This window comes from Tachysurus vachellii, chromosome 19, assembly GCF_030014155.1.
Source record: "Tachysurus vachellii isolate PV-2020 chromosome 19, HZAU_Pvac_v1, whole genome shotgun sequence".
NCBI classification, from domain to species: Eukaryota; Metazoa; Chordata; class Actinopteri; order Siluriformes; family Bagridae; genus Tachysurus; species Tachysurus vachellii.
In genome coordinates this window covers 15,810,022-15,825,657 of record NC_083478.1, presented here as the reverse complement: position 1 = coordinate 15,825,657, position 15,636 = coordinate 15,810,022, and the positions used below count along the sequence as shown (strand labels likewise).

Below are 15,636 nucleotides of genomic sequence, written 5' to 3'. Positions count from 1 at the left end.
TTGGTGTTCTTCAGGTACAGCATCTGTATAATTTTGAGGACTACTTGGATAGCAACAAATCCAGCCAAAAGGAAAAAGTTTCATTATGTAATAAATATCAAGGTGCGTTAAGGACACAATCACTTGCCCCTAATTTCACTGTACTTCCACAGTCACTTTACTGACTGTTTAAAATGTAAACCTGTCCTTTTTTCCTAAACAGTATTAGTATAACGATATGGTTTATAGCAGTGGTCTTCACTATTTTTTTCATGTGAGCCACACTGATAGGACAAAGTCAATAGGAGAGCCACTTTCACCGCAAAGTATGCCAAGTTATTCAGTCTTCGAGTTGCAGATGATGCATGCTCCCCATCAATTACCTCTTTTGTCACTGTCACATTGCTTTGTTGCTGTTCATTTTGTGCGCGGGATTGTTTGATAAGAAATCGATCCATTTTTTTAGTCCGTGTGTACAGTAAACACAAGTTGTTAACTAGCATGAAACACAAACTAGCTTCTGGCAGGCCGCCAAAAACTGGCTATTGCACAGAATGCAGTGAGTCAGTGATGAGTCAAATAATATATAAATATATTATTATTTGTAATAGAGCACATTTGTTTTTCTATGCTTCCCTGATTGTTTTTAATGTTATTTAAATGAAAAATAAATTTTAACCACATGATCATATCACCGTATTATTTACTGCCATGCGAGCCGCATATTAAAGCTTGGCGAGCTGCAGGAGGCTCGCGAGCCGCGCAATGAGTAACACTGGTTTATAGTGTTGTGTTGGTCGAATTCTATATGTCTCCAGCTCAAACGATACACTAACCACACTGCACGCTGAGTCATAAGGTAGACTGTTTGTCTTAAAATTACATGACCTATGATAAAAAATTTTGACCTAATCAACCCAAACTCCATTATAGTAATAGATAGTATTGCTACATTTTGGTTAGTACAATGTTTCCTTCTTGAGGTATTTATGTCATTTGCACCCAGTGAACGATAAGATCTCTGTGTTGTGTGCAGCTTCCCTGCGACGTGTGGTGGACCTGCTGAACTGGTGTCAGAAACACACAGCCTGGTGTGATAGGGTCAAGGTGAAAGACCTGAGTCACTCATGGAGATCTGGCCTGGCACTCTGCGCCCTGATCCAGCACTTCAGACCCAAACTCATGTAAGGCTTCTTTGTAGGACAAAATCAATTATGACTACAGATTCAGATGATTGGTGCAGTGGATTGATACAGTATTATCATTCAAAATAAAACAAAAAAGGAATAACATCCATCCATCCATTCAAGCATTCTCTTCACTGCTTATCCCAATGGGTTGGCGGGGAGCCTGGAGTCTACCACCAGAGTCTCAGAGCACACCATATACAGGATGCCGGTCTATCACAGGGCACAATTACACACACACACTACGCCAAAATTTAGAGATGCCAATTAACCTACAACGCAAGTTTTTGGACTCAGGAAGGAAACCAGAGTTTCCGGAGAACATTCAAACTACACACGTGGTGGAGGTTTGAGGTAAACGTGCTAACCACCAAGCCACACAAACCCCTTCAGTAACATTTATAATATATGTGTATACTTTTTTTAATTATTATGAAAAGCATTGGAGAAACCCAACTGTTTGTTCTAGCAAATGAAATCCTTTCCATCCAGTCTTTAAAACACACACATGCACAACTGACACATAACAGGACAGAGTGAATTAGTATTCTCAGAATATGTAGTGATTATATTAGGTTATAGCTGTGTTCTTGAACGTAATTGTGTTGATTCATTCTCTGTAACAGCGGCTCTGACAGTCGTGCCGTCTGCAAGGCAGAACACGGGCTTATATCAATGCACTGTACTGTACTGTAATATTTTTACAGTAACAATTCATTCACACCAAATAATAAATGAGTTTTAAAGATTTGAAATTATTTGACAAAGAATCTATTCATTGATGTGGTGAAGATTGCAGTAAAGTATGACGTAAAGGATTTACTGGTATGTAACAATCTGTGTTTTCCTTTCAAATTTACTTTTAAGACCGACTGCATATACATAGTTGCTATAATTTGAGCCTTTTTCACTGATGTCGCTCGACCTTAAACATAACAGTTATTGTTTAAAAGTGTCTTGTCATTCTTTCATCAATAAAAAGTTGTTCGAATCAGAATTTAGAAGAAGAATAAAGCTCTTCATGATGTGCCGTTGTAGGAAAATAATCCTTTAAGGTGGTAACAGTAACTCCGCTTTACATCACACCCACATCTTTTTCATACAACACATGTGAGATTTATGCCATGTTTTGTACCTCTACCTGATATTAAGATTCAGTATTTTGACATGGATTGAAAAGGCTTTTTTTCCGCTTGCAGAGACGTGTCCACTCTGGATGAAAATAATGCCGCATACAACAACCAGATGGCCTTCGACATTCTCCAGAAGGAGTTTGGCATCACACCCATCATGTCTGCCAGTGACATTGCCTCTAGCAAGGAGATTGATCAACTGTCTATGGTGCTCTACCTCACTCAGGTCCACAATGCCTTCACTCAGGCTCCCAAGCCAGCAGGTAGATGCGTAATCAGCACCAGCATAACATTAGATGTACAAGCCTTAAAAGAAAATCTCATATTCATACAACCTTCACTAATCAAAACATAAGTCCAAAAGTACCAGGGCTCTGTAATCCATCACACATCATTAAAAGCCTATGGACAGATTTATCCTGCATTTTTGGCACTAATCAACCCCCAGTAGTATCAAGTGAACTAGCTATTATTGAGGCTAGCAGTAGAGAGTTCACTCATAGGCCATTTAGAAAAACAGCTTGGAGCAGCAGCACAAGCCATGCAAATGACACAGCTCACACACAAAATACCTATTTCTCTATTTTTTTGCAAGTATTGAATGCATAAATTGATTGACATGGCAGCAAGGCTAATCCCAAATCACCACAGAGCATGTCAAAATCCTTAGTAAAGAACTATGTGATTTAGGATGTGATCTTTTTTCCCTTCATTATTTACATTTCAAATTCAATCCAAATTTTTAGCATTTCTATCAATAGCCACAATAATGACAATAGTCACAAAGCAGCATTATAGAAATCCAGATTTCTATTTGGATCCCTAATGAGCAAGCCAGTGGTAGCTCAGTGCTTGATGTGTTGGACTACTGATTGGAAGATTGTGAGCTCAAATCCCAGCACCACCAAGCTGCCACAGCTGGTGTCCTGAGCAAGGCCCCTAACTCTAGACTGCTCAGTTGTTTATCTGAGAAGAAATTAACTCCTACTGGATAAGGGCATCTGCCTAAATGATGCAAATCTAAACCAGCAGCAAGAAAGAAAGCTTGAGAAGAACCAGACTCTCAAAAGTGAACTCATTATATTCTGGATTATAAATCATTAACTAATGCGTTGATAGCCTGTTCAGTGTAACCATCCAGATATGGGCACAGGGCAGCCTTTAGGATGGTAATTCTTTAATTACAAATACACACCACTGCCAAATATGGATATCTATTTACTTTCATACATTTATAGAAGGTACGTTTTGTGCTGCCCATCTGTGTTTGTGTTTGAATGGCGATGCTTAATCAACGTTGGTCGCCGCAATTGAAGGTTAAGGGCCTTGCTCAGGGTCCCAACCGTGCAATCTTTTGATCGGTAAACACTTTAGCCACTAGGCTAGCACTCAAAGATGGCTCTTTATTGTTTGTGCAACACACTATTATAAACATATAATAAACATTTAGTAGTTTTTGATACATTTGAATAAACGTGCCCATGTCTAGCTAAAAAAAACCCCGTTCCATTAATGCATTCAAGTCCTTACGCAGACATGCAGTAAAGCAAAAGATCATATTCAGTGCACTGTTTCTTTTAACAGGACTACGCTTACTATAATGGTGTCAAAACGAAATGTACAAAGAAGGTACAACACATGACAAGCGACACAAAATATAATGGATACATAGTGCGTAACTACATGCAGTAATTATACAGAACAGCAGAAGCATGACACATTAATTATGTGAACGTGAGCAGACTGATGGTGTTAATGATATTCCCTTGTAAATCATCATACAGTAGTTATCAGCATAGAAGTCCAAAAAGATCCTAGTAAAATGCTATGTTGCAGGTTGTGTTAGTGGGTGTGTGGAGACAGCTGGCATTTCTAATGCAGATGAACTAAGTGGAAGCAAGTGTGTCCTTTCGTGGATGCACTACCTCTTTAAGAGCTCTCTTCCCAGCATGCTCTGCTCTGAATGGGCTGTTCTGTGTGCGGTCTGTATCTCAAGTGCTGCTGCAGCAGCACACGCAGCATTTAGGAAACAGAACTCGAATGAGAAATGGCTCGACAGGGGTAGGGTGGGATTCTCCCAACCCTGCTACAGCTGACTCACGCGCACACACACACACACACACTCGTCCATTCCATAAGATGGGAAGCTGGCGTCGTCTAAGCTGAAAAGAAAGGTATTAGTGGATGGAGAATGATTTCACATGCTGGGAAATGGGCTAGGTCCAGCATTTTTGCTGTGTTCATCTGGAATCCCAGCCAGATGTTCAGGTAGAGCTGTCACTGGAACAGAATGATGGATGTACTGAAGTGTGCATGTATTCAGGAGAATAGAATCGCATCTGTTGGGGGGTGGGATGTGGAGTTGGTTGAGGGGTGGAGGGGATTTTTGTATTCAACTAAAATGATGATTCATGATTTGATTATGCAAGGATTAGCAAACATTAATTAATGTCAAGAAATGTGGAAATAATGTACAGTGCAAACACAGTAACTTGTACTAGGTGAATTATTAACTTTTATTTCCTACCTAGTTCTCTTTTTGCTGTTCAGTATTTTATATTTCTCAAATAACTCTATCACCCCTCCATACTTTTATGTACAGTACTTCTATGGACAGAATCTTTTTTTTTTTTTACTCGCTTGCTTTATATTTGCCTGATATCAGTTAGCTTGCTATTCTTTTCTAATTCAATTTAAAGAAATAAATTTAAAGAAGTAATTTAAAGAAATACTCTAGTATTACTTGAGACTAATTCAGGGGGATTTATGAAAGCATTTTTTTTTTTTGTACCGTTGCAGTCAGGTATTTATTATTGAAGCTCTCCATATGAACAGGACCTTCAGAAGAAAAAAAAACCTACTTTTGGTTTTTGTGCTACCAAAGAAGTTTTATGGGTTTGACGTCACATAGATTTAAAAATAGAGAAATATATAAATGCTCCAGTGTTTGGAAAGTTGATCAAGTGCAGCATTGCTGATGATGTATGCATCAATGCATTGATTGAAATTGATCAATGGAACAATACTGAATTTATAATTGTTGAAAAAAGATGATGTGTATCACACAACTGATGTGTAAATAATAATGAATCTGTTCATTATTGAACAACTAGCCAGGTTCATCAAATTTAAGGGTCTAAGCACACGTGGTTATATCGTTTAGACGCTATTGAATCGATTCCTAATCAGAATCGATTCAAAATCGAATTAATCAAATCATATCAGCTCACTTAAAAGCTACTGGCTCATCTTCTATTTGTAATGTTTTGATTTGCACTATATAGTCACATATTTTTATATATTTATTACAGAATCAACCAGTTGCCCTTAGGTTACTGATATTGATGCACATTAACTGAACTAATTTTTTTGCCAATACGTTACAGACGTGATCGACATTTGGATGGTGGAGCTTACGTTAATTTTATTAAAAATGTCCATGCAACAGAAAACCGTAAAGTTGCTATTCAGTATTGTTCTCATATCTTTGTTTGCCACAGCAAAACCTTCAAACTTCTTTTATACTTATAAATCAAGGGAAGTTGCTGACTTTGTTGTTATCCTGTGTTCCACAGAGCAAGCAAGCTGGAAGTCTCTTTCCTTAGCTAAAACCCGCTCCGCCGTCTTTTTCCTGAACAAGCTGAAGCACAACTCTCTCCAGAGACGCAAGGTGAGCACCAAACACCTGGCCTCGTTCACATTGTACGCTACAGTCTTTCTCATCCACCAAACTGTAGTTGCGAATTAACACTAAATTCATTGTTTGTCTGGTTGACTTACATAACATGAGCAACAAATGAGGTCATGTGACTTGTCCCACAGGAGCGTCTGGCTGCTAAGAGAGAAGAAAAGGAACAAGATATGAGGGAGGAAGAGAAAAAGACAGGCGTGAGTACTGCCTTTTTAATGTGGAATGTATGTGTGTGTGTCAGGCACATGTGAGCCATCGCAATGTATCTGTGCTGCAGCTTTATCTTCAAAGAGCAGTTTCTTCCTCTTTTTTTTTTTTTTTTAACTTGCTGATTAGCACAGATAAAAATAAGCCTCGTGAATATGGATGATGTGTTTGTATACTAATGACCTTTCACAAATTGTACAAAACAAATTGTATATTGTGAGACTGTAGATTCATATTTGCTTTGATTTATTTCCCCCATTTTTTCCACGCTCTATGGTCAGGGAATGCTGTTTTTTTACCCTTCAGTATGTGCGTAGACATCACTGTTCACATCATACTTCTTCTGTCTCGTGCCGCAGCTCATGTCCACAGCGCCTGTGGCAGACGTAGGAAGCAGCGAGCTGTGTTACTTCTGCAATCAGCAGCTCTACGTGCTGGAGAGGGGCAGCGCTGAGGGCAAGTTCTTCCACCGCAGCTGCTTCACATGCCAGCAATGTGGCACCACACTGCGCCAGGGAGGATACACCTTTCACTCCGACACAGGTCAGCCGTTTCACTGTACATCATTTGTCACTAAATGCTAAGCATTACACGTAAATGCCTCTGCGCTACACACATGACTGTCAAGGAACAAGTATTCAGAGGTTCATTTTAGTTTTCATTTAATATGTAAACCTATCTCAACTGTTTTGATTACAGGATGCTAAAAAATATTTTTTTCCGTATTTTCCACAGTAAAACAAAACAAAACATGCTCATGTGTTATGTGCACAAACAATTTAAAATGCATGCCTAATTCCCACATTTCTATATCTTCTCTCCAGTGTCGAGCAGTATGATTGCATGCCAGCGTGTTGTGCCAGCTTCAGCAGTTTACTCTTTGCTCTGTCCACAGGGAGGTTTTTTTGTGAGCAGCATTCTGAGCCAGAGGAGGAGAAGAAAGAGAAGAAAAAAACAGAGCAATCAGATCAATCTGCAGGTGCAGAGGTATGGAAATAATCACAGATGATTACACTAATTATGTATTAGTGCTCACATCATTTTTAGTCTACTCCATTAGCGTCACAAAGTTGATTAATAATACAAATTTGTGTTCTGTGTTTCTCTGGGAGATTTGCTCTACCATACCTCATTATGAAATATTACTTCCTCTTCCACTAGAAAGAACAGAATACAAGTGTGTGTCATTGCGTAACGCAAGCATTTCTGCATGCCTGGTTTGTATTTCGGTGATGATCGTGTAATGTAGTTTCTGCAGAGAGAAGAAAGATTATACAGGAGATTGAGTGTGTATGTGAGGAGTGCTGTAAAGTAGACCTATTGCCTGTGGAATCATATTCTAGATGTTTTATGACATTTCAGTATTAAAGCAGTATTATGCTTAGTTTACAAAACATGTCTTGTTTGTCAGATGAATCAGATTAACACAACGCCCCCTTTATTCCTCACAGAACGGTTTTTAAACTGAGCTTATAATCATAACTAAAGATGACACAATACAGATTTTTTCTTTCTAATACCATTGCTAAAACCTTCAATATAAGTCAGTAGTAATCAGTTACATATCTTCAACTACTAAGCTTCAACATGTGCATTTTGTAACATGCAGTACACACACACACACACACACAGACATAACCCTTTGTTATCCAATGCCGCATTTTCTGCTGATCTTAACCTGGTACCCTGGGTATCAAATCAGTGCCATATTAAATGTTACTCTTACTAGCAATTTTTCCTGAAATGAGATGTTGCTGGTCTCCAGGAATAGGAGAGGAATGAGCTCTGCAGTCTACCATCCCCTACTCCACTTTACTGCTCTCTATTGGTGCTCTGTATGAGAGTGTATTGTAAATGGCTGCATGTCAGTGTAAATGCAATATTATTTTCTTCCCTCTTTGCAGGATCTTAACAGGCCACAGGACGGAGACAGTGAGCAAATCGAGGAACAAAATGGGAAAAATGAAGCGAGTCAAAACGAGCACAGGGAAGAGAGTGTGTTTAATGTGACTCCTCGGATCTTTCGTTCTATAAAGAGAAAAGGCTCCTATAAAATATCTATAGATCCAGACTGTGATGAAACCACAGAGTCTAATATGTACACAGAGCAAGAGGACCAGCTGGTATTGAGTTGTGCCAAAGATGTTGTGACCAATATGTCTGGCATGCCTACAGAATTGGGGCCAGTAAGCCAGACACAGCCAAAGGACAAAGATGTCCAAAAAAGTGAGGTGTCTTCCTGTCCTGTTGCTATCCCTGTGCCAGTGCCAGCACCACGCGGTTCCCGAGTGCCTGTCCCTAAACCCCGCACCATCCATAACGTAGTGTCCTTGCCCACTGAAACCGAGGCGAACCGAGATCCGAACCCAGACCTCAGTGGCTTCACATCAGAGGCAATCACAGCTCCAGAAAATGACAAGGACTCTGAAACTCCTTACACTCAGACTGAAAACGGCCTGAAAATGGACAGTGAATCCAAACCCAAGCTATCGCTTAAGAAACTCCAGTTGACAGCCGAGGAAAAAACGGAGCTCATAAACTTTACCTTCAGCCAGGACTCGGACTCAGAGACCCCGGCGTCCTCGTCGTCTACATCCTCATCTTCCAGGCCACAGGACAGAGGAGGAGTGGAAGAGGAGGGTTACTCGAGTGGGGGTGCATCATGGGGTCACATTCGACAGAAAAGGCTTCGCCGGGGTTTGAGAAGGAAAGAAGAGGTTCAGAAAGAGTGTCAATTTCACCCGGGAAGAGTCAGATCCAAGTTCTCCCCCTGGAACCTGTCCTCACCACGGCTACAGCATCGCTTCAGTGTGCTGCAGATCCATCCTTCAGGTACAGACTTAATGGAATTTACTCTTCTAGCTGATTTAAATTTAGCTTTTAAAAAGAAGTGTAATGACATGAAAACATCAGTTACAACTGTTCATGTCGTTGTAAATATCTGATCTCGGCATCAGTACAGGATCAGAATTATTTTATTTATTCCTCAGTGCAGAAAGTGAGGACCAGATCAGTGAATAAGAGCTCTCATGGATGTGTATACTATTATTATACTTATTGGTTTGATTGCTGTGTATATGTATGATATAATGTTTCCAACCTCATGCTATAAACTCTACTAACTTCCCCGTCTTCTGCAAAGGAGTACATTTACAAGTCACAGACATCAATACACTTTCTCATGCATGTTTTATTACCAACTGATCAAGAGCAGCAGTAAACAAGCAAAAACTAGCTGAAATCAATGGACGGATTAAGCACACGTTATCCAAAGTAAATTTACAAGCTCGGAGTAAAATGGCAGATTTTTAAGCTAGGTGTAAATACAAAAATACTTGGTGTAACAATATGTAGATGTTTATTTTATGCATGAATATGAATTAATAAACTAAACAGTGTTTGTGAGCACAAAAATAAATATTGCTAGTAGTCAAAGGAGTAAACAAACTGTGGGCTGACAAACTGTGACTGCACTATTAGTGTTTAGCAAATGATTGTATCTTTGTATGTTGACTAAACTCATAAGCCTTAAAACTCTCCAGGATTGAATGCTGTGGCCTAAATCTTTCATTCTTGATGTTTGTTTTACTTTATTACTAGCAATCTGTCAGGAGGATTCAGATGATGAGGTCAATGGTGATGATGATGATGAAGAAGAAGATGATGAAGAGAATGAAGAGGATTTTACTCTGGAGAATTTCACGGATAGCCAGGTTAGATGCTGGAAAATAAATCAGTCGTCGTATGCTTGTTTCAGTCTACAGGCACTGGCTGGAGATCTGCCCTTGAGAAAAGAATACATATTTATATGATTTGTGCATATTTAAACTGTTGTTTTCTCCCCAAGTGGAAAGATGCCCTTGTTAAAAAAAATGTAGTTTTCTTTTGTTTTGTGGTTGAAAGTATTAACTTGATTTATTTGTTCAGGCTGTACCAGTGAACCTGTCCAAAGCAGAGAAACAGGAGCTGATGAAGATGAGGACTCTGGAGCGAAGAGCCAAGATGAGCGAACTCCAGCGCTTGCGTAAAGCTCAGGTTAGAAATAGCACATGACATATTGTGACACAGTGGCAGGCCAGGGATTTTAGATGTAGGCTTTGGCAATATCGCTTTGAACAAATCGCAGCGTAAATATCATAAACTGCATTATTTAGCTCTTGTTCTGTACCCTTTTTACAAATCTGCCTTTCTATGATGTCTACTAATGGAAAAAAAATGCACCATGAGTGCTGAGAAATCCAATTCATGCAGTTGACTACAACCAGAAAGAGGACAGGTTTCGGTTTTATTTTATTTTAATTTATTTAGGTTTTTTGCCGCATTAAGTAAATGTGCTTTTGTGAAATAAAAATGAGATTTTTCACAACAGGAGAAACTACTCACATTCATTATTTCTGTTTATCACACTTCTCTAACACAAACACATGCCTCAGCACTGAGGTTGTACGATATAAGCATTTAATCATCTCTACATGGTATTAAACTGCCACGATATCCAGTGACATTGACTCTCATTACATTATATAGTACCATAAACTAATAAGCTATATGCAGTTCATGCAAGTATGACTTGAAAAATACAGATAATATTAATGGTGAAAATAAATAGAGATTTTGAAAGTGATTTCCAGCATAACATGTTCTGGTCACTGAAAATGGGTTTGATGAAAAGTGAGAAAAAAAAATTACCTGACTGCACAGCTTTTTTTTTTAAGGATGATTTAATTATTTATTTATTCAATTATTACTCTATTTAATGGAGAATCATGAGGGATAAATCAGTGGTGCATAAGAAAAATGGTGCTTTCATTTACAGCGCATTATTACATCATCTTTTCTCTCTCCAAGCACCCGATGTCTGGATCATTATTCAGATGTTTTTTTTTTCCACACACTCGTTATTAACATACAGTGTTTCTTTCTAAACGCTAAGATTTGTTCTGCACCAGTGTATTAAATGTCTGTGTGGAAAATGTTGCCCTACTTAAACCTTCTTGCCCCTGCATTAAAATGGTCCTCACATTACTGTATATGTAGCTTAAACAGAATCCGGTCAAGCAGACATTGTTCTGCTGCTCATTAATACTGTGCCTTAATCCTGAAATGTCAAAACACTTCCAGTCAAAAGTGCAACATTAATTCTACTCAGTCTCATACATGACTATTGTATCATGATGTGAAATATCGGATGTAATCATCAATGGAATCTATCATGTGTGATCTGCAGTCTATCCAGAGGAGGCTGGAGGAGATTGAAGTGACATTTAAAGACCTGGAGGAGAAGGGAGTAGTGCTAGAGAGATCACTCAGAGGAGAAGCTGGTATGTCTGTTCATCTTCTAATACTTTCTTCACCTCTGTCTTGCTAAAATGGTCTCAGAGAAATTGTGGGGCTGTGGAAGCGAGAATGCTTCCACGTAAATGGGACTTTTTTAATGTATAGATTTATTGTACTGTGCTGTGTTGTACATTATGTTTAAATATTAAAATATTGGGGGGGCACGGTGGCTTAGTGGTTAGCACGTTCGCCTCACACCTCCAGGGTCGGGGTTCAATTCCCGCCTCCGCCTTGTGTGTGTGGAGTTTGCATGTTCTCCCCGTGCCTCGGGGGTTTCCTCCAGGTACTCCGGTTTCCTCCCCGGTCCAAAGACATGCATGATAGGTTGATTGGCATCTCTGGAAAAATTGTCCCTAGTGTGTGATTGCGTGAGTGAATGAGAGTGTGTGTGTGTGTGTGTGTGTGTGCCCTGCGATGGGTTGGCACTCCGTCCAGGGTGTATCCTGCCTTGATGCCCAATGACGCCTGAGATAGGCACAGGCTCCCCGTGACCCGAGGTAGTTCGGATAAGCGGTAGAAAATGAATGGATGAATGAATGAATGTATTAAAATATTATTTAAAAAAAAAAACTCATTTAAATATTGTGTCTTTGGCAATTAACTACCATTAAAATAAAACACATGCCTATATAAAGAAATCAACTGATAATACAATAGAAACTTTTCTAGCCTAAAACAACACATGTGCTATATGTAATTATTGTGATTAATTTTAATCTAGCAAAGTCACGTTATTGTAAGAAACAGTAGATTATTTGGAAAATTGAAGAGGAACATTGGAGCATGGTGGTTTGGCCTCACACCTTCAGCGGGGTTTTAATCCCAGTCTCCGCCATGTGTATGTGGAGTTTGCATATTCTTCCCATAAGGGGTTTCCTCCCTTAGTCCAAGGACTGGAGTTGTAGGCTGATTTGGCATCTCTAAATTGGCTGTAGTATTTGTGTGTGTGGTGGTTTGTGCCCTGTGACAGACTGGTATCCTGTCCTGGGGGTACAATCCCTTGTGCCCCATCTGGGATATACCCCATGAGCTAGTAGGATAAGTGGTGTAGAGGATGGATGGATGGATGGATGTAAACGGGTGACACATTAAAAGGAGAAAAGCCTAGTGAACTGTACTGTATATTTCTAATGATTTTTCCTTAAACTGTGCTATGTTAAATGATGATGGTGGTAGAGAGCACTGTAAAGAGTTGTGATCTGGCGACTGAAAGCCATAACCTGCAGAATGATGTAGTCTCATACTCATTAAGGCATACAGTGAGTCTTTGTGTGCCGTGGATTGATGTGGACTCTATCATGATGGAAGAGAGCACTCCTATCAGGACTAGAAATGTTTCATCAAAAGACAAGGATGATTGATGCCTCCAAAGCATATCTGCCATTTCCTTTCATTTTTTTACCTGTCTGTACCAGTACTCCATCCAGGTCGTCATGTGATTAAAGACAGGAGCCCAGAGAGTCGTTCAGTCAGGTTCATGATATGCTCCATATGGAAATATATGTGGATTAATTGAAGTAATCAGTAGACTAAATAAATAAGTAGTATAGATAAAAAAAAAAAGTTACATACGGGGATCCATGTTATTTTAGCTAATCCAGCTAATGTTTCTTCTTTTTTCAAAGGCTCTGATGCCTCAACAGTCATGATTGACCAGTGGATTGACTTGGTCCAGCAGAAGAATGCTCTGGTTTCAGAGGAATCTGATCTCATGGTGGCGTAAGTCAAGCTTGCCCTTGCTTACACCACCTCTAAACCTTCCTGTTCTATATTTAGCACAGTCATTTCTACATTAATTAATACAAGTCTTTCAGTTCCTCCTGTGTCGTTGCTGCTGGCAACCTTTATTCTAAACGTCTAATGCTTATTAAGATGAATATGCGGGCTGATAGGGTATATTTAAGCTGCTTTGTGCATGCTGTAGATTTAGCATATATTTACATACCATAACACTTCCCTACCCCAGCGCCCTTACTGATTCCCACCATGCAATGCTTCTTCTTTTTTGCTATCCAGATCTCGACAGCTGGAACTGGAGGACAAGCAGAGCATGCTGGAGCTGGAGCTACGTCGCTATATGGAGATAGAAGGTATTATAGACCACTTTTTAAATGACATTTTAACATTTAAAACAGTTTTTCTGTAGGTTTGAAAAAGAACCATAAAATAGACATTATGTAGCTTGGTCAGTGATGGTCAGTGGTGACCATGTGAAGTCAGAGGATGTGACAGTGTGACATCAGTGATGACCATGTGAAGTCAGAGGATGTGACAATACCTGGAATCCACGGAAGTTGTTAAGCTAAGATAGCTTATCCTTTCAGGACACCATTTGCCCTCTGATATAATGCCTGGAAACCCCAGTTTTCAGTGGCTAATGCTTATTAAGCTGAATATGGGGACGGGCAGGGTGTATTTAAACGTAAAGGTTTTTTAAATGTCACACAGTTATGTACACAGAGAATTTATCCAGGGTATATTAAACAGTTTTGCACATCATGGTGCCAATTATTCACTAATTAGACATGTGGTGTGAATCAATTGAGTACTTTTATACAGAAAATGTAAAAAAAAAAAAAATACAAATTGTGTTTAAAATAATGTGTTTGTAGATTCTGAGAAGACTGCAGAGCAACGGGCAGATGAGGAACAAATCCTGCAGCAGATGCTGGAGGTGGTGGACATGAGAAATTCTCTTGTGGCCTTCCTGGAGGAGAAGAGACTTAAAGAGGTGGAGGAGGAACAGCTGTGCTCCTCACTGGTGGAGAACAAAAGACTATCTACTGCTGGAGCTCAGGTACACTGGGCGTGAAAGAACAAACGCACGTACTCACATAGAGACTCTTGCCACCACGTTCGGCCCTTCAGCTTTTACATCACAAACCAAAGACTTAAAAGCGTACGAGCTTTTCACATGTTACTGTGTGCACTTGGACACACTCGGGATCCATGGCTGGAGATTCGGAGTGTGTATAGGGGTTTAACACTATCAGATCAAAAACAGAGGCTAACCATGAAAGACACCGGAGATTATTCAAGAGAACTCTGGAACATTTATTATTATGAGCACCCAAGCCTTTACTGCCCAATCACAGACCAGTGGAAGCCCTATAATGTAGCTAGACTACCACCTTGCCCACACACACACACACACACACAGTATATACCACACACTGGAACAAACAGTAAAACTGAAACATTGCATCATTACGGTATGGTGTAATTAATCCAAAAGGGTCTGAATGTGCATTAATCTATTATATCTGTCATATTTATCCAGCTGTCTGGCAAGCACATAGCTATTCTGAAAGCTAAATGTTCATAGTGTCATTATAAAACTTCTAAAAAATAACTAAATAAATAAAATTTATAATGTGTTTGTTAGAAATGGTATTTCAGTCATTTTGCTGCTGCTTATTGACTACATGCCATAATCTGAAATGTCAATGCAAAAGCTGTAAAAAAAAAAAAAAAAACGGTTTAAATTAATAATTCATGTATTCTTTCATATATTATTTATGAATGTATTTGATACATTCAGTACATCTTTACAGAGTCTACATTTTCTTCTTCTAATTTTCTTCTTCTTCTAATATTATTATTATTTTTATTTCCACAGAAACCCATTTAAAATGAGCTGATGTTGAGACTCAGGGTTTTTGTCCTGATATGACATGCCATGATCTACCATCTGTATTGTATTTTCATCTGAATGGAATGGTAGTTGTGCTGCTTTATAAATCATAGCTGATACAGTTGTAAAATGGTCCAGTGTGGAACTGTTGTTTTAGGTTTTCTTTATCATTTTCGGTTATTTTAGTCATGACATTCACACATGAAATTCACACCAAAATAAACATTGCATATAAATGAAATCATCTCTGAATGCCCGCTGTGTTGTTGTACATAGTGTAGTAATATTGTCTGCTGATATGTCCTGAAGTAGAGCTACAAAATGCTGAGAGAGTTTTGGTTGAAATTAGGTAGGAGGCAGAAAAGGAGGCTGCTGTTCTATGTTTATGATTTATGTTTATACAAAATAAGAAAGTTAGTTTATGACCTGTGTTTGTTTTAAACTACACCATGTTCACTATACTGTATA

The 15,636-nt window shown here is 39.0% G+C and overlaps 1 protein-coding gene across 1 annotated transcript in view; it reads left to right on the top strand.

The window, feature by feature from the left end:
* The window catches only part of mical1 (microtubule associated monooxygenase, calponin and LIM domain containing 1), a 29,385-nt gene extending 13,973 nt beyond the window's left edge, over nucleotides 1-15,412 (top strand). The window contains exons 11-24 of the mRNA XM_060893426.1: nucleotides 15-102; nucleotides 1,016-1,163; nucleotides 2,366-2,562; nucleotides 5,875-5,969; nucleotides 6,122-6,187; nucleotides 6,557-6,740; nucleotides 7,093-7,184; nucleotides 8,102-9,029; nucleotides 9,798-9,910; nucleotides 10,125-10,232; nucleotides 11,425-11,518; nucleotides 13,160-13,253; nucleotides 13,551-13,624; nucleotides 14,147-15,412. Coding sequence (XP_060749409.1) covers nucleotides 15-102; nucleotides 1,016-1,163; nucleotides 2,366-2,562; nucleotides 5,875-5,969; nucleotides 6,122-6,187; nucleotides 6,557-6,740; nucleotides 7,093-7,184; nucleotides 8,102-9,029; nucleotides 9,798-9,910; nucleotides 10,125-10,232; nucleotides 11,425-11,518; nucleotides 13,160-13,253; nucleotides 13,551-13,624; nucleotides 14,147-14,346 — 2,481 coding nt within the window. The 3' untranslated portion in view covers nucleotides 14,347-15,412. The remainder of the gene's footprint in view (nucleotides 1-14; nucleotides 103-1,015; nucleotides 1,164-2,365; nucleotides 2,563-5,874; nucleotides 5,970-6,121; nucleotides 6,188-6,556; nucleotides 6,741-7,092; nucleotides 7,185-8,101; nucleotides 9,030-9,797; nucleotides 9,911-10,124; nucleotides 10,233-11,424; nucleotides 11,519-13,159; nucleotides 13,254-13,550; nucleotides 13,625-14,146) is intronic.
* The last annotated feature ends 224 nt before the right edge of the window (nucleotides 15,413-15,636 follow it).